Source organism: Eleutherodactylus coqui, chromosome 1, assembly GCF_035609145.1.
Source record: "Eleutherodactylus coqui strain aEleCoq1 chromosome 1, aEleCoq1.hap1, whole genome shotgun sequence".
Taxonomy (NCBI): Eukaryota; Metazoa; Chordata; class Amphibia; order Anura; family Eleutherodactylidae; genus Eleutherodactylus; species Eleutherodactylus coqui.
The window spans coordinates 290,395,773-290,420,547 of record NC_089837.1 but is presented as its reverse complement, the minus strand read 5'-3'; the positions used below and the strand labels follow the sequence as shown (position 1 = coordinate 290,420,547).

Sequence of the window (24,775 nt, the reverse complement as noted above, 5' to 3'; positions counted from 1 at the left end):
CGAGCATATACCACGATTGGGTGACGTTCTATATAGACAAAGCCCTCCTAACATACAGTACAATTCCTAGCGCAAGTCCAGAGAACTTTCTAGAGCTGCTTTCTGATTGGCCAACAAATGATTTAGTTAACCAATCCCGTGCAGCCTACGATCATAGAGCGCTTGGGGGAAGTGTAACCCGCAGTGCAGAGCGCCGGCAGCTTCGGTTGGGTCGCTATAGCAATGAGGTCAGTGTAGCCTCTTGTGAACGCTGATTGGCTGATCGCTGCAGGACTGCGAAGGAGCGCCCAAGCTGCACGGAAACAGTGCGGCGTGCGCTGAGCAGACAGTATGGCGGTGGACGACGAGAGGTTTGACGCGATGTTGCTGGCTATGGCTCAGCAGCACGAGGGAGGCGTGCAGGAGGTGAGCGGCGCGTTATTGGGGGCTGCCTGCCGGCGTCATGTGGGGGAGCTGTAGAGCCGGAGCGACTAACCTGTCGGTCTGCGCTGAGGAGAGGCTGGCCAGGGGACTACCGCCATCATTATCAGGTGGTAGTAGTTCCAAATGGTGCAGATCCACCGCCTCAAGGGCGCCTTCACGCGGTGAATGGAGTCAGTGACAGTGACTGGCCTTCCATAGAGCCATGCACACGTGTGTAGATGCAGGTGAGGCGTAGTTGGCACGTGCTGTACTCCTCAGTGTATCACCTATAGGTTTGTATGGGCAGTGGAGGTGAACACCATCCATACCTAATACATTGCATATGGGCGCCGATTCCTACTCAGCCCCGCTATGATAAAGAGCGGGAAAGGAAAAAAGGTACCCTGTGCTGATCCGGGTGTGCGAGATACACGGTCCTGCTTAGTGCACAGCTATGGCTCACACTGACCGTATAACGCTGCAGGACTCCTGCAGCACTTTACGGATACAGCCGTGTGGATGAGCCCTGAAAGGGGTGCAGCTGTATCAGTCCTCGCCTATTCCTCCCCGTCAGCTTTCTTACTGCATCTTCTCGCTGATCTTCTCCTGCAGTCCCCCGGGTCACCTCACCTCCAGCTGGCCGGATTCCCTTCTTCTGTTATGCAGCGGCTTTCTTCTTCCGGCAGGTCAGTGTAGGCTACCTCATAGTGACGTAGCAGGAAGCGCCAGATGCTATGCCGGACTGTGGCCAAGACTGTGCATGCGTGATTCTCGCGGCATTGGTATAGGTGCTCTCAGCATTAGCCCGACATCGCCCCCGGCACTTCCTGCTGGGCAGTGAACATTACGTCACTAGTGACTGCGCACACTAACCTGCAGGAAGACGAATGCAAGGAATGGCCGCTTCATCACCGGAAGATGAAGAATCGGCCGGCTGGAGGTGAGGTGACCCGGGGACTGCAGGAGACAGGCAGGGAGAAGGTGTGGTAAGTGGGCTGCCTGGGGATAGGTAAGTATTGATATATATTTTTTTTAATGACGGAACCCCTTTGGGCTCATGCCCATGAGCATTGTGGGATACGCCCGCGGGAGAACCGCGATATAGATAACAAAGTTCCTGCTCGCGATTGTGGAATTCCCTGGTCTCCATTAATACTATATTAATGGAGCCCCCCGCCCCGTCAAAAGACCCCATACTCACCTGGATCTGCTGTGCATGTCCCGCCTGACGCGCATGATGTGGCTGGCGGTGGGCGGGGTTGCGTATTCACACAATACTTCCGCTGCATTGACTACAATGCAAGCCATCCACGCGTATTCCCGCAGCAAATAGAACATGCTGCGGTTTATTTCACTCTGCAGAATTGCGCAGCATGAACATTGCACTATGAGGTTCAATCGAACCTAATAGCTGTGGTGTAGCGGTGGAAATCTGGCCGTGGGCATTAGCCTTTAAGGGCTCCTACCCACTTGGAATTTTTTTAGTGTTGCGATATTGCTGTGTTTTTTGTTTTTTTTTTGTTTGTTTGTTTGTTTTTTTTTTACTCGATTGTCAATGGGACTTTCTAATGTTAAAAAACGCATCATGCAAAAATCGCAAAGCACAAACTTGCAGTGCGATTAAACATTAGAAAGTCCCATTGACATGCGTGTTAAAAAAACGCAGGTGGGTTAAGAGCTCTTAACTTTGACAGCAAGTTGGGAGGAAGGGAGCCCTCTAGTGGCCAAGCACTTTAGTTTCCCATTAAACAGCGTGAAACCGTTGGCTCCTGCAGCCAGTTTATACATGCAGATAAACCATTTACATTTTGTTATGAGCGACCGCTGATTACACATAACGAGTTGTGAGCAAGCCAACTAGAATGAACAATAAGCAAATGCATCAGTGTTCGTCGTTCGATCATTAGCCATGTTTATTCTGAACGATTATCGGTCAGATTTGCCCATTGTTTTAAATGGCGCTGGTGGTAGCAGCGCCGGCATGTTGAAAACAATGGGAGAACTCCGTGATCCTCTGCTGCGGCTCTGACAGCCGCGCTGGGGGATTCCTTAATCCCCGCAGTGATGTGAGGCTGTTTCCAAGTGGAATCGCATTGCATCCAGGGGTTTCACATGTATGGTGAGGACGATATCGGGCCGTGATTCACAGCCTGGTATCGCCCAGTGTGCAGGCCAAATAAGACATTAGTTGTACATTTTAAATACATTCACAATGTTGTAATAAATATTTGTGTGCCCGCATCTCTCCTCCTCTGCTTCTTGTAGTTAGGCCGGGCTCATGCCAACGTATCTGGCAGACTGCGAGATATCCGTGCAATGACGTTGTGTACTGGCTGTGTGCCGCCCCTCACCATGTACCCTGCCTGTCAGCCTCCATTCTCGGTAGACCGGAGTCGCTCATAGATGGGGCGACTACTGCTTACACTGAACCAGAAGCCGACTAGCGCTTGTTCTATTTGTGATGGCTCGAGCAGAACGACCAGCGACAACTGAGTGACTTCTTGCTCAGTGCCCTTTTGGGGGCCATGTGTACACGGACCGACAGTTGTTCAAAAAAGTTGAGTGACTATGCGGATGACTATCAGCCCGTGTAACGGTACCTTTAGACTAGAATATAATCTGGTGCCCAGTGTAGAAGAATATCACGTCTGTGGTGCTACATGCTGTGGTGGCTTTTCCACAGGACAGATCCCTAACGCATAACTTTTATTAATTTCTTCTAAAAGTGGCTCAAACATAAACTAGTGGCACCACCACCTCAACTGCAATGTAAGCAGCAACAACCGGTGTATAGATGGTGCACTGTTACCTTAAAATGGCTCAAGGTGTAAACACCAGATATGGGTGCTAACTGGTTATATTCCCAAAAGATATTAAATGGAAATACTAGTCTAGGCCGTTTTAGGCCAACCTTCAGGAAAGCGTGAATCACCTGTGTCCAATCCCAATGTCATTAGTGGCATCCTATGCCATACATCTGTGAAGGAACAGGACAAGGATACGGTTTCTTCCACTATCAAGATGTTCCCAGATGCTTTCTGTATTCGCAGAACCAAGATGTTTCAATATCCAGATGTTTGTTTTTAGTTAAGATTTTTCTTTAAGGCTCCCTGTCCACGGGCGATGCGAAGTCCCGCGGCAGATCTCCGCTGCGGGAGCCGCCGCCGATTCTCCGCCAGTCAGCCCTATCTGGTAGATAGGCTGGCCGCGGAGAATCGGGGCAATTCGTAGCATTGTGGACAGGTGCCAGCGCTTTCCATAGCAATGCTGTGGAAAACATCAGCCAGCGTGATTCGCCGGCAATCACGCCCGTGGACAGGCGCCCTAAGGCCTCCCTCACACAGATATTTTTGTACAGCGTTTAAGCGCTGCATTTTCAGTGCTACGCTAAACGCTGTACAACGCTCCCATTCATTTCAATAGGGCTGCTCGCACAACTCTGAAAACGCAGTGTCTGCAACGCTGAGCTCTTGACAGCGATGCAAGTTCTATTTTTGTCCCTTTTTAGCCCTGCGTTGCCCATTAAAATGAATGGGCAGAAGTTGCTGTCAAAAATGCGGCACAACCTGGTACCACGCTTTTGGCAGCGTTAAATGCCCTAGCTACAATGCCTGAGTCACACAAAAAACAACAATACTCACCTTGCAGGTGATGTTGCTGTCCCCGACGGCGCTCTCGGGACTTGTCAGCCTTCAGAGGAACTTTCGCTGGAAACGGAAATTCTAAATCCCCACCTCCAGCGAGAGATTGCCCTGATTGGCTAAGCCGGCTGTCACTCAGCCAATCGGAGCCAGCGCTGGATGCGTGCAATAACAGCCATTAATGACTTCATTCATTGAATGGCTGTGATTGGACGCATCCAGCTCTGGCTCTGATTGGCTCAGCCGGCTGTCACTCAGCTGAATCAGCCAATCATGGCAATCTGCAGGCTTCATAAGGTCCCGACAGCGGCTTCACCTGCTAGGTGAGTTTTATTTTTTTTATCAGAAGTCAAAATACATGCCAGCGCTGCTGAAACCGGGCGGAATCTGCAGTAAACGCAGTGTTGAAAAACGCTGTGTTTTTGCAAACGCCTGTGTGAGGGAGGCCTTTACTAGTGGGGAATGATGGTATTAACCCCTCATATGGATGTAGTGGAAATGTAACACAGATATAGGTTTATGGATAGAGTTATAGTTTTGACACGTTTCCATCGCTTTCAGCGACTTCATCAGGAAACTGATGTTCCCCTGAAGCTTATCTGGAGGTGTCAGATAGAAAAACAAAAGACACCTAATATACCCCCAGATCTCTTATACATATTAAATCTCTTGATGGGTTACGGATTATAGATTTGGTTGAATATCTATGTGAGCTCGTCAAAGGAACCAAACTAATTATGGATCAAACTTAATAGGGCGGATGCCAAATGTAGGAACAATCTCCCTTGCCTAAAGACCCATTTACACAGAGTGATGATCGCTTAAAAATCGATCAGTTTGAGTGACAGTTTTGAGCGATCATCTTTGCATAACTCTAAGTGACTAGTTAGCTACTTACGAGTTATGCAAGTGGAGCAAGATACTGCTGCGATAGCTCCAAGAACAATGCAGCTGTTTTCAGTTTTCATGAATGCAGCTGTTTTCATGAATTCAGTTGCTCAGAACTGCCAGCGGGATTATAGCTGAAAGAATATCAGCACCGCCCGCTGAGATATCAGTGGACGATTCTGATAATCTGATAAGGCGCATCGCTCATTTCTAGCTGGTTAGAAATGAGCGATGAATGAACAGTTAACGATGGCTGCGCGTTTAGACGCAACGATTATCGCTCAAAATACAGCTTTTAAGCGATAATCGTTGTCTAAATGGGCCTTAGCTCCCTAAGATAAACTTCTCAACATATATAGGGTGACTAAAAAAAATATCTGTTACAAATCAAGACCCTATGCTAATAGTAGTAGTTGAAAATAACAAAGCAGGATTCGGGTATAGCCTCCAGCCTTGATGGTAAGCTGGAGACATCTCATGCTGTGGTGGCAATCGGAGCCCTCCTCTCCCAGTATAATGGTTCTACACATGCAGAGTGAAGTGCCTTCCCCGCATGATGTACACTTATTCTCTCCAACATAACCTCCAGACAGCCCCTTTCCCTGCAATAATGGTTCTGCCTTCTCATGAAATGTAAGTACAACCAGCAGTATTCCCCTTCCCCATGCAGTCTGATCACATTCAGCAGTACCCCCATCGCCGCGCAGTCTGATCACTTTCAGCATTACTCCCATCGCCGCGCAGTCTGATCACATTGAGCAGTACCCCCATCACTGTCTAAGCAGACCGGCATTTTTATTCTTCTCTTCTCTCTTTTGCAGTTGGTAAATACATTCTTCAGTTTTCTAAGAAGAAAAACCGATTTCTTTGTAGGTGGGGAAAGTGGAGCAGCTGAGAAGGTAAGGCAGCATCTATAGTGGGCATGAGGAGCTTCTAGGTGCTGCATAGATAATCAGCAATATCTGATGTCTTTCCAGTTAATGAATGATGTTTTCAGCCAGCACAACAAGCTAGCCTGTGCCGCTAGGGAACAGAAGGCAGCGGAGCAGCAGGAGCGCAGTGCTGCAAAACGGCAACATGAGCAAGCAGCTAAGCAGAAGGCCATGGAGCCGGGAGAGCCGCGAATTACAGAGCTCACAGAAGAAGAGGCTGACAAACTCCAGAAAGAGATTGATCAGGTAGTGTGAATAGTGGGTTGTGGATCACTACGGGGTTACCTTAAAGCGGTTTTCCAACTGCAGACATTTATGGCCAAGACTGGTTCAAGGTGGGCAGCTGAAGTAATACATGGAATGGGCAGACTATAACACCCATAGAGGTTATCAACTTTGGGGTTTTTAGTTTAGAAGAAAAGATGTCTGAGGGAGTGACCTAATAACTATGTATAAATATATCAAGGGACAATACAAGGATCTCTCCCATGATCTGTTTGTGACTGTAACAAGGGGGCATCCTCTACATCTGTAAGAGCTGTGAGACTATGGAACTCTCTGCCTGAAGACATGGTGATGGTGAACTCACTAAAAGAGTACAAGAGGGGCCTGGACGCCTTTCTCGAATCTTACAATATTATGTTTTAGTCCCCGATTACCTCAGAAGGGTTGGTGATTGAGGGATTATTCAGATTAACAGAATTTGCTTTCCTTCAAAGGAGGACAATTGACTTCTACCTCGTGGGTTGTGTGTTTTTTGCTTTCCTTTGGATCAACATTAGGGAGGGGGGAGTAACAGGCTGAACTGGATGGATGTGTGCCTTTTTTCAGCCTTACATACTATGTTACTGTGTAAATTCAGAAGACACTGATGCTTTACTGATGACAGAAGAATATGGGTATTTGTTTTCTGCAGACTCTGTGTCACACAATGTTTGCTTTTATTTCTAGAATAAAGCTAGAGAGAAAGAAAAAGAGAAGCTTCAGTGTGAGAACAATGAAAAACCGAAGGTAACGTGTAATATTCTATTTAAGGTGGACTGCTTTGTTTGAATGGGTAGAAATTGTACGGTAAGAATTCCAGGCCTCTTATTGCAGTGTTTGGGGAAAACTAACCAAATACCCCTCCTCACTATTTGTAGTTATTGTAGCCCCCACACTGGCAATATATGCTGGAAAATGAAGAGTCTGTACTGTAGCTTCACCCACACAGGCATAATTTCACATCTAAAAAATTATGGTCCAGATCTGTCACAAATCCACAGCAGAAATCAGAGGCGGACTCTTGATTCTCTGCTGTACCTTTGCATTTTAAATGCTGGGTATCTCATGCAATATGGGGCAAATCTACATGTGTCCACTTGGTGTGGTTTCAACATGAAACCGCATCAAGACTTGCCATATGAATATTTTTTTCCAGCAGCGTGAACTTGAAGTCTCTGCACTGAACAATCCGAGCCATATGAACGAAGGCGTCAATTCCCCTTAGCCATAATGGGACGCTTAAATCAAGCAGATTTCGCTCAAACAACTTTGTGGGTATGGAACCTAATGGGGATGGAGCAGTGCAGGTTATATGCATTGTTTTGAACCCAAGCTGCTAAAATGGCTGACCTAGCATTGTGCAAGACAAATCTGGATTCCTCTGTCTAGATGATGGAGTCTTGTGTTTCTGTTTCCACAGACAGTAATGGCACTTGATCATCTGCTGTTATAGCCCATCCATGTAAGTAATGATGCGTTGTGCATTTAGACACGCTAGTTGGAGCACCAGTGTTTTATTAAACTGCACGTCCATCAGAGCCGTGCTTGACCTCCTCCTCTGCCCCATTCCATTGATGAGTTGTTTGCATCCACAGGATTCCCTCTCGCTGGATGTTTTACCTTAATTGCACAATTCTCACTATACTCTTGCATGAGAAAACCCCCTACAAGGTGGGAAGCTTTTGAAATACTGGCCCCTTAGGCTAGCACTGATGACCAGGCTTTATTCTAAGTCGCTTATAGAATTCAATTTTCCAATTCTAATGTGGATTCACACTGAAAATGATCCACAGAAAACTTGCTCACTTGATTCTATGCAGCATTTCGGGGGGTCACTTGTCAAATTTCTATATGGCCATTCCATGCCAAATTGTTACAGGTCCCGACCCGAATGTCTCAGATTTTCATGAAATTTAGTAGGATGGTGGAGGGCATAAAGTAACTTGCAGATGCAACGTTATATCCCTCTGTGATAAACACTACTCATACGACAGAGATGCAAACATGAGAAAAAAATGTGAAATTTATGCTTACCAGGTCAACGAAAAAAAATTGATTACTTTGCTTCTAATTATGGTAGAACTTTCATCTTGGGCTTGTATTGAAGCTAATGGAGCACACTCTTCATAAATTGTTTCCTAATAAAATATTCTTCATTTTAAGGTTGTCATATGATGTATATTTTACCTTGAATATCTAAAAAAAAAAGTAAATTCCTCTTTTTTTGAGAATAAAGTATATAATAAAGGTAAATGCAATCTCCTTGGTGCAAGCTTCATTTTGGGACGGCTTTGCAAATGGGAGGGGGGAAAAAAATGATCAAAATAGTCTACGTTGCATCAAATGAAATGCCTTAGCACTTGTTTAGGAAATTACTTTATTCTATTCCGCTTCTGTGCTTCTTTCCCCTTGCCTTCCTTAGCAGTTAAAGGGGTTGTCCCGCGGCAGCAAGTGGGTCTATACACTTCTGTATGGCCATATTAATGCACTTTGTAATGTACATTGTGCATTAATTATGAGCCATACAGAAGTTATCAAAAGTTTTATACGTACCTGCTCCGTTGCTGGCGTCCTCGTCTCCATGGTGCCGACTAATTTTCGGCCTCTAACGGCCAAATTAGCCGCGCTTGCGCAGTCCGGGTCTTCTGCTGTCTTCAATGGGGCCGCTCGTGCAGAATGCCGGCTCCGTGTAGCTCCGCCCCGTCACGTGCCGATTCCAGCCAATCGGGAGGCTGGAATCGGCAATGGACTGCACAGAAGAGCTGCGGTCCACGGAGGGAGCAGACCCCGGCGGCCATCTTCAGCAGGTGAGTATGAAGACGCCGGACCGCCGGGATTCAGGTAAGCACTCTCCGGTTTGTTTTTTTAACCCCTGCATCGGGGTTGTCTCGCGCCAAAAGGGGGGGGGGGGTGTTAAAAAAAAAAAAAAAAAAAAACCCGTTTCGGCGCGGGACAACCCCTTTAAAGGGAACCTATCACCATAAACTAAGTGAAAGGCAGGCGGGTGAGGTTTATTTTTATAGCTGCCTGGTGCTTCAGCCTGAATTAAAGAATATCAAATATCCAGAAAGGAAAGATGAAAAGGCGACACTTCTATGTATTCAGAATTATGAGAAACATTTTATTTCAAAGCAAAAATAGCAGGTGCAAAACACAGGACACGGTGCGCAAAAAATAGGCGACAGCTGTTTTGTGTTACATGACTCTTCATCAAGCCTTCCAAATCCTAGGGAACTGGGGCTGTATTTAAATGCAACCCCACATTTGTTGCCTAGTAACCAGAAAAAAGTTAAAATCGTAGAAAAACGTGTAATTTGTTTCTGTCTTTTACACCCAATCCTCCCAAGGCACTTGTTCTACTGATGCATTTTGCTTCTTCCTGCAGCAATAACTGATGCCTATCTCCTCCATTTTCTGGATAGTCTACTCATTCAAGAGCTGCAAAGCTCAGCTTAAATCTTGAAAGGGCAGGCGTCTCTAGTAAAGTGGGCATTCAGTGTATTTGGAAAGAGTGGTCCCGGCTCATCTTTGTTTACTTTGCTTCAGTGTTAATTGCTGTAGATCCGTGTGACTGTTTCATCCATACATGCTAGCATCATTGATGTGGCCAGTCATTGACTGCAGCCATTACTTACGGTAGATGTACGGCACATCATCGCTGCAGCAAAGTAGTCGAAGATAAGAGGGAACCACCAGAGTGCCTGTGCTGGGGCCGCTAAATCCTGGAAAACCCCTTAACATTCTATGACGTACAGTTGCATCATGGAGCTTCGGGGTTTGTTCCCACCCCATACAATGCGGCTGTTAACCCATAGGTATTTAATTGCCTTGACTGGAGTTTGGGGGTCCTGAAATTGCAGAGTGCTGTTTGGTTGCTATTGCAGCCAGGGTCTTCTGAAGGCTCCCAGAGCTGCAATTGCAGATTGCCTAAGAAGCCAAGCCAGTAGTTTGGCTTGATAGACTACCTGTCAGATTGCGGTATAACGTAATATTATGGCATTACAATTTAGGCCCCCTGCACACGGGTGGAAATTCTGCGGCAGGATTTCCCGCAGAATTTCCGCCCCTGGACGCCTGCATAGGATTGCATTACAATATGCAATCCTATGCAGACGGCCACGATTTGTCCGCATGAAAATACACGGAAAACAAATCTCGGCATGCTCTATTATTTTTGTGCGAGTCTCGCAGAGGCCCGCACAGAAATGTCTCTCCCGGGGCCCCGGCTCCGCTCTGTGCATCGCCGGCACATCAAAGAGCCGGAGCCGCGGGAGAGGTGAGCACCGCACTGGTCCCTGCAGGGGCTCGGGTTGGGTCCCGCTGTGAGAATTCTCGCAGCGGGATCTGATCCGTCCGTCTGCAGGCAGCCATACTGCAGGAGTGATCAGATGATCGCAAGTTCAAGTCAAAAAAATAAAAGAGAATAACTTTAACCCCCCCCCCCCCCCAAAAAAAAAACATTTATTGCTGCACCTGTAAAAGTCTGATCTATCAAAATAACATGTTATTTATCTCGCACGGTGAACATTGTCAGAAACAAAAATGCGCATCATGTAGTAATAAGCGATCAAAAAGTCAATGTACTCCCAAATGCTACCAGTAGAAACTATAGGATGTCTCGCAATAATGAGCCTTCACACAACTAGGCTGACAGAAAAATGAAAAAGTTATGGCTGTCAGAAAATGGTGGCAGAAAATAATTTTTTATTTTATTTCCCCCCCCCCCCCCCCCCAAAGATATTTAAATTTTTAAGAATAGTAATAGCCAAAAAAAACCCTACATATAAATTTTGTATCTTTGCAATTGTACTGACCCGTAGATCCATGGGATCCCACTAGTGAGTTCTCACTGACCAATAGTTTTGGCTCTGTTGGGTGACACGGGGCTTGCAGGTGGGGCAGCCCACGAGTTACTTGCAAGAACAGTGTGTGGCTTTCTTTGGTGATGTGGTTCTGTGCAGCTGTTTGATTTTGGAACTAGATTCATATCCATGTGGATGTTGCCTTTTGATTTAAAGGTAAGATGGTCAAAATCTGGTCTCCTAGTCTAACTCTTCAGGATATTCAGAACCAAGAAAAATTAGGGAAACCTTTCTACACACTGGGCCTGGTTTTCTTAGTCTGTACAGCAGTATTATTTGGGTCTTATCTAATGGCATTTTTGTGCATTTTTTTTTTTTTTTTTTTTTTTGTGCGACTGTAGGTGATAACAGATGCTATCGGATTTCCTGACAAGTGTAATAAAAAATTGTACAAAAGTGTCTGAAGAATGAGGGGAAAAAAACATGATTGGTTTTCTTGCAGCCTTACAGTTCAGAGCTAGTGGTCCACTCTGAAGGCCGTGTAGCCAATCAACATTCTAGAGCTACAGGCCATGCTCCTGTCTCAAATACTGGACCCAAATCCTGGAGGGCCACCCGCTCAGAGTACTGTGCGACAGTAGTCGCATACATAAAACTTAAATTGCAATTGCTCCATGGAAAATAAGTTTGCACGGTAATTCCTTTTGCACAAAACCTCCGCTACAGCAACTTCGTAATTCCAAACCCCCTGAAAAACACATATGTAAATGGGTTTATTTCACTGAAGAGTCCTCAAGAAGTGAAAGGTATGTATGTTTGATGCAAGATTTATTTGAGGGCCTGGCAGGTTCTGGAAGACACTTGGGAGCTGTTGGATGAGGATCCTTATAAACCTCTGGCCTAGCTGGTGGGTGGAGCATGATCTCCTGGTCAGATGCCACCATGGAGCTTTTGTGAAAAAGGAAGTGTCAGTAAAGTTACTTTTTCACAGCTTGACTACGGATGCCTAATTGCTCAAAAGGGCAAGTTCAAATGAGTCATTCAGTGTTAACATGGCCGCTGACAGGGTGATGAGCAATAAGTCTTTAGTTGTTTCTTTTCAGCACACAAAAACAAGAAAAATAGTTGCTGGTTATTCCAAAGTCATTTGGTGTAAACTCAGTCTTTCGGCTTTGAATGACTTGCCATCTATGAATGATATCTTCACAAACTAAAGAACAATCATTGCGCTTTGTAAAAGCAAATGAATGACTGTCATACACTTCAGAGACACTTCACTTCTGATTGAATATCTGAATGATAGTTGCTTTAAGGTCAATTTCTTGTTCCTTCAGACCAAATGTCTTAACAGGCAGACAATGGGGAACAGGAGGGGGGACATGGTTGATCTCCTGGAACACATACAGAAGACTTTTTATGCATTTCGTTTCGGTTTTTGCATTTTAATATGGAACAAAATAGGATCAGAGAAAAATATGAGATTAAGGGAGAATGTGCTGGGTTATATACTTTTCTTTTTTCATTGCCGAAATGGGAAATCGCTACTATAGTTGCTGGTAACTATGAAAACAGCCGAACACGCTGTGCTACATTGTTTTTGTAACTCTCATTCACTTCAATAAGAGGTCTGCAAAAACATGGTTGGAAACAGGGCTGGGTTTTTCTACCCATGAAAAGCTGAGATGGGAACACCCTTTTAATGCTAACAACACTTTTAAATCAAACACTGTATCTTCTGTTTCTTGTCTAAATCTGACCTTTACATGCTATGCCTTTTCTGTACAGGATGGAGAACATGAGGACAACGAGGAGGAGGAGGAAGATGATGAAACAGCCAAAGGAAAGATCAAGCCCAATTCAGGCAATGGAGCAGATCTTCCCACCTATCGGTGGACACAGACCCTTTCTGAAGTTGATGTAAGTATGGGGGTTCTTTATCAGTACTTTGAATTAAAGGTTCCGGCCCCTGAGACTATATCACAGCTCCATCCTGCACAGCTAGTGGCCAGGAGCACTGCTGTCCTAGGTAAGGTAAAAGTAAAGTGCCCTGGTGCAAGCACTGAGTTATGACTGACTCCTAGGGTGATGTCACATCCTGACATTTTCTCGGTAGACTGTTTTTGCAGGGTGGTTTGCCATTGCCTTCCCCAGTCATCTTTTAACCCCCCACCCCCAGCAAGCTGGGTACTCATTTTACCAACATCGGAAGGGTGGAAGGCTGAGTCAACCTTGAGCCGGCTACCTGAACTCACAACCTTCAGGTAGTGAGCAAGAGCTTAGGACTGCATTTCTGCTGCCTTAACACTCTGCACCACACTCTGCACTGTGGGCTCTTCATTCACTCTGTTAACTCGTTCAAATGGTAAATCATTTGGTGTAAACAATGTCAAAGTTTGCTCTTGCAGCCTGTTTATACAGATACATCGTTGGCTCCTTCAAGGGAGAAATCGTTCAGTCATTCACATTCACTGTATAAGTATTTAAACTGAATAGGTGAACACGCCAATGATGATTCTTAGTCATGCATAAAATAAGCACTGACCAAAAAGTGAGCGATTATTTACTTTCGCTCGTTTGAACAGTTTGCTCCATGTAAAAGGGCATTTAGATCTCTACTGATCATAAAGTGATAGCTTATCTCTAGGATGTGCTATCACTGGTTTTGTGCTCTAGAAACAAAAGCTAGCAAAATTGAACTTCCCTTCCTTCACACAGTCAAATAGCATCACTTTAATCATTCAAATAGTTTTCTTGTTTTGTTTCTCCAGTTGGTTGTCCCATTCTCTACTTCCTTCCGTCTGAAGAGCAGAGATGTGGTGGTGGATATTCGGCGGAGAAATCTTAGTATTGGGCTTAAGGGTCAAAAGCCTGTACTTGAGGGTGAGCTTTACAATGAAGTTAAAGTAGAAGAGTGCTCGTGGTTAATAGAAGATGGCAAGATAGTGACGGTGCATCTAGAAAAGGTGAGGATGCTTGGACTTGTTGCAGGGCAAAAATGACTTCATGCACTCCTCTGTATTATTCGCCTTCTTGGCATTGGTATAAACTACCCCCTAAACCTAGTACCCTGATTCATCAGTGTATGCTAGGATTTAATAATGCTTGTTTTTTGGAGTACTCTACACTTTTAAAGATGTAACTACACATGAAGCAGATCTACATGGTTATAGATAGTTGCATAAAAAAGTAAGTGAACCCTTTGGAATTACTTGGAATCTTGCATTTATTACTAATAAAATGTTTGATTGTTATCCAGAAACCCTAATATTAAAATATACCTATTATGTAGATTAACAATTTTAATATCAATTGCCTATGAGCAATTGATGAGATTATCAAAACTGTGTATATGTCAGATCATCAGGCATGGTTTATAGAAGAAAATTCTGTGCACAAGACAAAATATATTCACAATTCTGAATGTAAGGTTTCTCTACTCTTGATTTTGAAGAATCACTTCATCATATAGAAATTGAAAGGGAGTGTGGGGGCAAAGCAGGCTGTACTAATCTCTTCCTACTTGCACATTACCACATGCTACCAGCAAGCAGAGTAACTGCCGCTGAGTCTATAGGACTTAATAGTGAACAGTGGGTTGGTTTAACCCCTGAGGAGTAAGAGTGCCCTTTTCAGGGCAGTTACTCTGCTTACAGACGGCAAGTGGTAGTATGCAAGTAGGGATAGATAAAATGGTAAAACCTACTTTGCTCCTGCATTCCCTCCTGATTAAAGGAACTGGGCTCATTCACATTTTTTCCTAAGAACACTGCCATGAATAAAGAATGGAATCTAAACATTCTACAAGAGCAACTTCTTCCAACAATCCAGAAGCAATTTGGTGACTAACAATTCTTTTATCCAGCATGATGGAGCACCATGTCACAAGGCAAAAGTGATAACTAAAGCCCCATTTACACGCAAAGATGATCACTCAAAATGCGTTCAAAAGATGCAGAAAATGACTGTTTTAACGATCATTTTGCATAAGCTGCTAATGGGCATTATTGGCTTCTTTTATCTGCATACAGCCCCTTTGTATTCAGCTGCAGTCCCATGGCAGAACAATCTTATCAGCGCTCCTGTGGAGAATCACAGCGTGCAGTCCCTGCTATCAGCTCTCCGTCCGAACGATGGATTTTAAACTCAACTAAAAATCCTCATTCGGACGAAAAGCAAACAATGGTAGCATTTACACGCAACGCTTCATCAAATACATCATTTGAGTGAATTTTGGGAGCTAATTGTTATATGTAAATAGGGCTTTAGAGGCTTGGTGAGCAAAACACTAAAATTTTGGGTCCGTAATCAGGAAATTCTCCCCAGATCCTGTGGTCAGTCCTCAAAAAGCAGGTGGATAAACTATAACACAGAAATTATAATGTTCAAGTACTGATTAGGCAAGAATGAGTTGCCATCAGTCAGGATGTGGCCTAGAAGCTGATATCCAGCATGTCAGAGCAAATTGCAGAAGTCTTGAAAAATAATGGTCAACACTGTAAATATTGAGTCTTGGACAACTACATAATGTTTAGGCAAAATTGCAGAAACTTATGAAATGCTTAGAATTGAACTTCAGCATACCTTATAAACCTCTGACTTAGATCTAAAAATACTGAAGCAGAAAACTTTGTGAAAACCTAAACTTTTTTCAGGCTCAAAACTTTTGGCTAGGATTTGTACACAATTTCTGATAAGGGTTTAACCCCTTGAGTGGCGGGTTTCCTACCACCCTGTCGTGCCCACCAGGGCAGGTTTTTTAAAATGGTCTAATCATTGAATTTCAACTAATTTTGCAGTTGCGTCTCAAGAGCCATTACTTTTTCATTTTTCCATTGACACAGCCATATGAGGGCTTGTTTTTTGCGGACAAGTTGTGATTTTTTTTAAACAGGGGGGAGGAAAAAAAGAAATGGGGGGGGGAAAAAGAAAAAAAGGGGCCATGTCATTAAGGGGTTAAATGCATTAACTTCCTTCTCTGGGTCATTACGACGCATGGATACCACATGTGTGATTGTATTTTTGATTTTTTACAAAGTAAAGGGAGACAAGTGTTTTTTATGTTTTTGTTTTTTTTATAATTTTTTTTCCCTTTTTTTTTTTTTTTGTCCCTTTAGGGGACTTCCACAGGGATCCATCAGGACCCCTGATCACATTCCGGGGGTCCGATGGTGACAGCCCTTTACATGCTGTAGTGACAGCCCTTTACATGCTGCCGTCACATAGACTGCAGCATGTAAAGGGTTAACACAGTAGAGATCGGAGGTTTTCTCTGATCTCTGCTGTAAGAGCTGGTACCTAGCTGTCCTCTGACAGCCAAGCACCAAGCTCTCCCTGCCACAGAGACCATCGGCTTGCTTCTGACAAGCCGATGGTCTCTATGGCAACCTGTAAACAAAGCAGGAGGTTGCCGGCATATCGGCAATATCTTCTGCTGGTTTTTCAAAGCCCTTGCTTTGTTCTCTGTGGGTCTGTGCAGGCAGAGCACACTGTCACAGCTTGTGGCATTGTGCTCTGCAGCTCCCATAGTGATACATAGCCCGGAAATCTTCCGGGCTGTATCGCTATGAGCAGTGGAGCTCGTCCTGGAAAATTTCCGGGCGTGCCACTCAAGGGGTTAATCCATGGCTTACGGTATTTTGTAATTCATTTTAATTAATTTAAATACAGCGTAATCCAGCACCACACTCTTATGAACAGTGGCTAAAAGAAAATCTTTGTTTATAGCAACCAATCACAGTGCAGCTTTTATTTTATTTATTTTACCCCAGCAGTATAAGAAATTAAAACCGCACTGTGGTTGGTTGTTATGGGTAATAAATACAGCTTTTATAAATCTGCCTCGTGGTGGTGCTGCAACAGTGAACCTAGTGTATTGTGGAAACCTATGTGTGAAGCCGATCAATTAAGGAAAAGCTAAAGGCTTTCTCTGACAAGTATCGAGGTGCAAAATCACCTGCTAATTGTTGTATTCGGGGCCTGGTTCATAAATAGCGCCAAACTGGGTCTGTTACAGCCATAAAGAAATCAAGGCCGCTGTCCGTCCAGACATCCGAAGTCATCTGTGACATTCAGCAGTATATTTTAAATCGCCCTTGAAAGTGAGCTCTGAGTTGGTGTATCACGGACAACCCATCGGTGAATACTGGAATCCGTAAATCTGACACCGTACCAAATAACTTGTGTGAAAGAGCTCAACAAAGCTAAACCCGTGAATTATTGTACGTAGCGGCTGACTGATTGCTAGAGGATTTTTGGACTACTGTTCTACTGAAAGTCCAAACCTAACAGAACCCCACTGCCGCTGACTAGAAAATTGGCACTTGGTGCAGTGTCGGGAGCACAAACAGTGGGCCTCATTTTCCTCAATCCTGTTCAGAGAACCTGCAGTACTCACACCTGATTTGAACAGCTTTATGACCAACTCACACCAGAAGAAAGAATGCACTGCTTTTTTGCATTAAAATGGGGGCAGCATGACATCCCTCCCACGACTCGCCAGCATGGGTTCATGAAGTGTCTGTGGACGAGCGAACCGTGGGCAACAGACTTATGTCCACCATGTGGCCTGGACTTGTCTGCCTGTGATTTCTACCTGCGAGGTAATTTAAAGCAGAATGTGTATGTCAATAATCCCAATACTCTGGATGAACTCAAAGAAAACCTCACCGGCACGGTCTGCAGCATCCCCGCTAAACAACTGCAGGCAGCATCAGCAAACCTGTTTAGAGGTGGATATAAGTGAATGGGGACCACTTCCAGCATCTGTTGTAACATGTGGGTACATTGAAAACAATCTACTTGCTGGTTCTTCCTGTTGCAGTATTGCCAGAGGCGGGATACTTTTCCATGGCCCCACCTTATGTTTTAATAATTGGGGGTTTTTAATTTTCTGAGGTAGATCCTTGCGCAATGCTTTTATTTTTAATGTATTGCTATACAAACACTTGTACTGCTGTTGTCTTTTATCGAACTCCTTCCATAAACTTCTGCAGTGCATGGAGAAAAGGTCATTGGCTGTGTGTAGACTGAACCATTATCGTTCAGAAAATGGTTCAAACAAGCAAAACTGAATGAATTGTTCAGTTTAAACACCGCCAATTACTAAATGACTAACGAGAATTGTGCGCCCCTCGTTCAATTTCAGCCGGCATAAAAATCAGCCTTGGCTTGTGCAGTTTGAACACTGATCGATCAGTTTTTCACATAGGAATGTGAAATAGTGAATGATTAATGTGTGAGCTATACATGATTCACAACGAGAATCACACTGCTCGAGCGCGGACAAGCTGGTGATGGCAGCAGATCGTACGCTCGGGCAAATGAGAATCGTGAGCTTCTCTTCCCATGTAAGAGGGATATAAGTGAACCCTTGAGTTTAATAATGTGTAGATATCCCTTCAGCAGCAATCTCCTCCAGCAAATGTATCCTGTAGCTGTAAATACAATTTGCACAACAGTGAGGAGGAATTTTGGACCATGCCTTCCTGCAAATATGTTTCCGTTTATCAATATCTCTGGGATGCCTTACATACATGGCACTCTTCAGGTAACCCCATTGATATCTTGTGGAATTAAGGTCAGGACTCAGATTTCAGTCATTCCAAAACACGTAATCTTCTACCAGTCTTTAGATGATTGACTTGTGTGCTTTGGGTCACTGTCTTGGTGCATCACCCAGTGGCTCTTCAGCTTACGGTCATTTTCCTGTAAAATGCTTTGATACATCTTAGGCCCTGCCATGCCTTATCACAGCGATCATCAGTGCTGTGCTGCAAGTCCCTCAGAGGGACTCGTATTATGTAAAAAAAATAAATAAATAAATAAAAAAATCTATGGTAGAATTAATGCGTTTTCTCTCCCTGCGATCATTAAAAAAAAAAGTTTTACAACCCAGTCAATGTACCCAAAAGTGGTACCGATAAAAACTACAGTTCGCCATGCAAAAAAACAACTCCTTATGCAGCCGCATCGACGGAAAAATAAAAAAGTTATGACTTTTGAAAAATGCAGAAGAAAATCCACCAAAAATCGTTGCGTCCTTAAGCCCAAAATAGGCCATGTCCTTAAAGGGTTAATGGGCACATGAACAGAGGTTTTTGCAGACCTTTCTATTACCTTTTGGATTCTCTTAGGATTGCCCATCATATGCAGCATGAATCGACTGGCTGCTTTTAGTGGTTTGGTTCATGCAATTATGGAAACCCTTGTTGGGTTCATCTAGTAGTGCTCTGCAGTCAGAAACAGTCCTTATTGGATAATACATGAAGAAGCTGCGGCACGCGCCAAGTTCTGTCTATTCTTCTTTCCTATTAGAATTTGTAGACGTGATCATTACACCGCTGAAGACCAAGGATAATGCCCTCACATGATGGCCATACTTACAACCCGCAATTGATCCTGGCTTGGAAAACCTAATGAAATGCGCTAAGTTCTGATACAGGCCACCTTATGTCGTACACCTCTGCAGTTTGCATATGTATAGTCACTGGTAAAATAACAAGGGCAATCCTTTTTTAGTTGCCAGCAATTTTTCAAACATTCCATTTGTTTTTCATCCCTGCTTTTCGTGAGCCATAACTTATTTTTCTGTCTCTGTTGTGGTGAAGAAGCTCCTCTGTAGAAAATTTCTTGTTTGACAAAAATATTCTGTTTCACTATCTAATAATTTTGACTGTTGGAGAACTTTTTTGTTTGTTTTTTGTTTGCTTTCTGACCAAACGTTTCTTGCAGATCAACATTATGGAATGGTGGAGTCGTGTTATCAAGACAGAGCCTGAACTTAATACCAAGAAGATTAATCCTGAAAATTCGAAGGTAAAATTTATTTATTTTTTTTAAATCCTCACCCACAGGCTTTCATGTTCCTGTAGACGGAGTCATTTGTAATGTCACAGATATCCACTTACCAGATGTATATGTATTCTAGCTCTCTGATTTAGATGGAGAAACTCGCAGTATGGTAGAAAAAATGATGTATGATCAGAGGCAGAAATCCATGGGACTTCCCACTTCAGACGAACAAAAAAAGCAGGACATCTTGAAAAAGTGAGTTTTATGTTGAAATTTAAAGGTGGATGACATCTACTTTTTGTGGTTTGTTTATTTATTTATTTATTTCCAGAAAGGGTAAAAATAGTTGGACAAAATTATTTCACAATATGGAATATTTCAGCATTGACTATTTGAGTCTGTGCGGTTAGCTGCAAGGGGCTAGTTATTTAGCCCCTTTTAGATGCTGCAGTTGGATGGAGGGTTCATGCTCCTGTCTCGAACCCAGAACGTGCCCCCCCCCCCTTCCCCCTCCTCAGAAGTATTAGTATTTATAAGTGATTGTGTGTTCAAGTTCCCTAGTGGAACTGAAAAAGGCAGAATGTAAAAAAAGTTATAGGAAAAAAAAACCTCAGAACCAAATGCCCCTCCCCCATGACTCCACTAAACCAGAGAGCGGATCCACCCCCTCAGGCAGAAAACCTGCAGAATAAAGAGCTCATTCACACGACCGCATGTGTAAAATGCTGTGGGTCACGCAGCATTTTAATGGTTTGTGTGAGGGCTCATGAACCGGCTATCGCTGCATATGGGCAGCGAGTGTACGGTACATGATAGTGTCTTCAGGGTTCATACGCGTCATGGAAAACCTGGAATCTGATGAGTCATGGAATACGTGGAATTTCATGAAAGTTTTATGGTATTTTCTGATTTGTTATGGATTTTTTTTTTTTTCCTGAGTAGTAATGATGATAATTTCTGAGATTCTTGTGTTTGCTAGTTTTGTTTGTCCAAAACAATTTTTCCCGTTACAATCTAGTATTGTGTTTTAACACTAAGCAATTGCTCTGGATAAACACAAGAATCTCAATGCTCAGTTTGAAACATACAAAAAATATTTCAGATTTTGAAGTTCTTGTTCTCAACGGGCCTCTCATGGATGGGGATACTTTATTAAAAAAGTGTATGTATGTATATATAATATATAAATTTTTATTTTTTTTAACCTGGAAATAGCTTGACTTAGCAGGGTGTGTCTGTCTTTCTATTATTTTTGTATATAAAAAAACAAAAAGGGTGCCTTCACACTTGAGCAATGCGAGAGTGAGTGAAAGCGCAGAATTATGAAACCAATAGTTTTCAATGGTTTCTTTCACATCCGCGATGCTGCCAGGAAAAAAAATCACAGCATGCCCTATCTCTCTGCATTTTGCGTTTATCTCCCATGTTTCCCTATGGAGCCTCCTTTTTATCACATCGCAAAGCAGGAACTTGCGATTTTCATGCAATGCATTTTTTTCATTAGAAGGTTCTATTGAAGTTCTGACGCTCAGAAATTGCGGGGGAAAAGTCGTGATTTTTGCCACGATTTTCACGTACTGATATCACGATCTCCAGTGTGAAGGAGCCCTAAACCTTTGATTGCATGTATTTTGAGTTCTGCAAGTGTCACTGAAAATCAACATTTTGTCATAGGAATTTTTTTTTGAAAACCTATATGAACCCTGGTCATGCACAGTAACTAAAAAAAAAAAGTTTCCTGCTCTGTCTCGTAGTGGGGTTGTGTATATATCGTTGACCATACGCAATGTATTTTGTATGAACATCGTTGCATACTCTACCCATACAAAAGCTACCTGATTATACTGTGAAATAGAGCATGCTGTGATCTTTTTCACATGCTAATATGAATGAATGGATCAATGAAAATCCATGTACTTTCACTAATTCCATTCACAGCATGTGACGTGGCCGTGCATATGTGCCAAAATCACGGTTGTGTGAATGAGCCTTGAAAAGGTGCAGCTTGCCCATACATATCAGTGGTTTTCCTGATCTGGAGGGAGACTTACAGACCCTGGATCCTGTGACTTTTTATCAAGGCTTTTTCTTTTTGGAGAGATGGTGTGGCTAAAAATTGGCTGTTCAGGTAATGTCTGTCTATTTGACAGAATACGACACGCAGAATAAATGTGATGTTTTAATAGTTCAGACCTGTATGGACACAGCATTACATTTTTTTTTTTGTAAGAAAATGGGAAAGAGGGTCTTTTGAACTTTTAAAATTTTTATTTATTTTTATGCTTCACTGGGGGACTTGAACATGAAATCCATTGATAACTCATACAATAATATACCTATCATTGTTAAGCCATTTCCACAAGGGCAACGCAATATCACTGCAAGAATATCACAGTGATATTGCATCTGTGTTCTGTACATTTTCTCGTGGCAATATCGGGATTTATCTTATTTTTTTTTTGGTCACTACAAAGTTGTGTGACTTTATAATAATGAAATATGTACTTTGAAATATAAGCCCTACCCCAAAAACGACCCCTAGCTGCATTAAAAAAAATAAAATACATCACTGTTCTGGCATTGTCATCTCCCCATGTAGCTAAATTGGTGGGGTCCACTGTCAGAGATCACATCTCATCAGCTGGGCTTGCACTCATGCATTGAGCTAATTTCTGCAAGAAGCAGACAGCTCTGTTCCCACTGTAGTTTGTGGATCAACTTATTACATGCAACGTTCTCAATTACTTTAAGTGCTGGTGAGAATAGGACTCTGTGCACTAATTCTTACTGAGTGGCTTGCATCACTGGCCTTAGTAGCATTGAACATGTGTCCACATCAGTACTGCATACATTAGCTGCCCATTCTGAGAGGATCAACATCAGTCTGTAATACCAATGGCTAGAGACAGGAGCAATCTTTCATGTCTAACTTATAGATGATGTCTTGAGTAAAGTTCAAGTAGAAGATAAACCCTTTAAGGAGTGATGCTCCATTTGTTGTGCAGCAATACGCCAGCAGGGTTAGTTGGCATACACCTTCCAGTTGTCCTGAATATCAGTTCTACGTTCATCAATAAGCAAAGTACTGACTACAATGAATTTTCTTTTTAATCTTCTCCCTTAAGGTTCATGGAACAGCACCCAGAAATGGATTTCTCCAAAGCCAAGTTTAGCTAATGCTTCTGGTTGATCGGGTGATCACTTTTGCTATCTGTATGCAAGCAAATTTACAGCACTATTTGCCAAGGATAGCGATCCATAATTGTGAAGCAGCATTTCATGAGGAACATTATCAATATGCTGTCCTTACAGGCAACTGTGTGAGCAAGTCCTTAAAATCCAGTTTAACTCCTGTTTGAGTAAAGTGTTAGCGAAGGCAATACTGTTTGTTTCGTTGGGACACCACTGCTTCAAGGATGGAACATGAGGCGTGATGCAGCATTTCAAATAAATGTGTATACATCTTATTGTTCGTGGTTTTTGCTTTTTCCTTTTTGTTTCCTTGGTCATAAGTAAGCATCCACAATATGCAGGTTTAGACTTATAGAAGAAAGGCATAGTTATATAAAAGGTAATTATCTGAAAAGTTTTTTACCTTCTATTTGAATAGAGTTGTGGTTTATGTCTAACTCCAGTCCTCAGTGTTGCACAGGTGATGTAATTATTGTTGGTGCCTCAGACATTACCACAGGTGTTCGCACTATAGGATATCCTGCAAAAATGACCTGTTGGTGGCCCCTGAGGACTGGAGTTGGGGACCCCTGATTTATGGCATAGCCTATGCCATAGATGGGTCACAGACGTAGAACCCACATCTATGCGAACAGGGGAGCTCTGATCTACGTAGTGAGGCACCCAGGGAGAATGAATGGACTGGTGCCTTTGCATGGTTTTATTTATTATGAGAGTAAAGCCCCATTTACACACAAAGATGATTACTCAAAAGACAGTTTGAGTGATCATTTTGCATAGCTACTTATAGGCACTAATGCCTATTAGTAGCGATTTTAGCTTCATTTGCATTTAAATTAAGCTCACTTTCCTGGGGTGGTGTGTTATCTGCATACAGCTCTGTTATTCTCCAGCAGGACAGCATCTGAAAACAATGTGATCAGCGCTTCGAAGAGAATCACAGGGTGCGGCCCCTGCTAATCAGCTGGCCAAACTGGTTTTTATGCTGGACTAAAAATCATTCGGCCAAAAAGCTGACTAGGGTAGCATTTACATATAACGCTTATCGCTCAAAAGACCGCATTTGAACGATAATTGTTGTGTGTAAATGGGCCTTAAGGCTATCTTCACATGGGCAAGTGCGATATCTTGCTTGCCAACATGTATTTTTCCACACCGACACGGCTTTTTTAAATTCCAAAACGCCTCACATCACTGCTGTGATCCTCAGGTGTGTGTTCCATAAGTCAGAGGATTGCAAGTGTTTCCCACTCATTTCAGTGGAAACACTGCACCTTGCACGGCATTCGACTGCCATGCAATGTCCTTTAAAGTCCCCCTTAAACAATGGGTTTGGTAGGAATCCCCAAAAATAGAATGTGCTGCAGTTTTTCTTTTTCTCCTCAAAGCAGTGTCTGAATAAGTCCATTCAAAATACTGGATTTCATGTTTGTGTGTCTTGCTCATGTGGGCTCCTTTACACTGGCGAGAAATCGGGCGATTTTCTTGCGTTGCAAGAGGGAGTGAAAACGCATGATTAGGAAACCAATGAATTTCAATGGTTTCATTCCCATTTGCGATGTTTTGCGAGGTTTTCACTCCTTCAATGCTGCGTGGAAAAAAAACAAACAGTGCAGCATCTTTTCTTCCTGCTATATCACCCATTGTTTTCAATGAAAACGCCTCGCATTCAGGGGTCCCAAATGCATTGCGAGAGCGATATTGAACCACGGGCAGATAATTGCTCTCGCCAGTCTGCAGGAGCCCTTAAGGAAAGAGCAATGTAAGTATTGGATTGACAGAGCCATGCAGATTTGTTGCCACCTATCCACTCATCAGAATATGGTGGTTAGCAGCCACCTCACCAAGTGGGTTGGAAGTCCCA

General features: G+C 43.3%; 1 protein-coding gene across 1 annotated transcript; it reads left to right on the top strand.

The window, feature by feature from the left end:
- The first annotated feature begins 23 nt into the window (after positions 1 to 23).
- Positions 24 to 23,186, top strand: NUDC (nuclear distribution C, dynein complex regulator). The gene is made up of 9 exons (XM_066572946.1): positions 24 to 405; positions 5,753 to 5,830; positions 5,909 to 6,109; positions 6,815 to 6,874; positions 12,715 to 12,846; positions 13,698 to 13,892; positions 19,660 to 19,743; positions 19,856 to 19,974; positions 22,845 to 23,186. Exons 1-9 carry the CDS (start codon positions 331 to 333, stop codon positions 22,894 to 22,896), a joined length of 996 nt encoding a protein of 331 aa, XP_066429043.1. The 5' UTR covers positions 24 to 330; the 3' UTR covers positions 22,897 to 23,186.
- Positions 23,187 to 24,775: the final 1,589 nt, after the last annotated feature.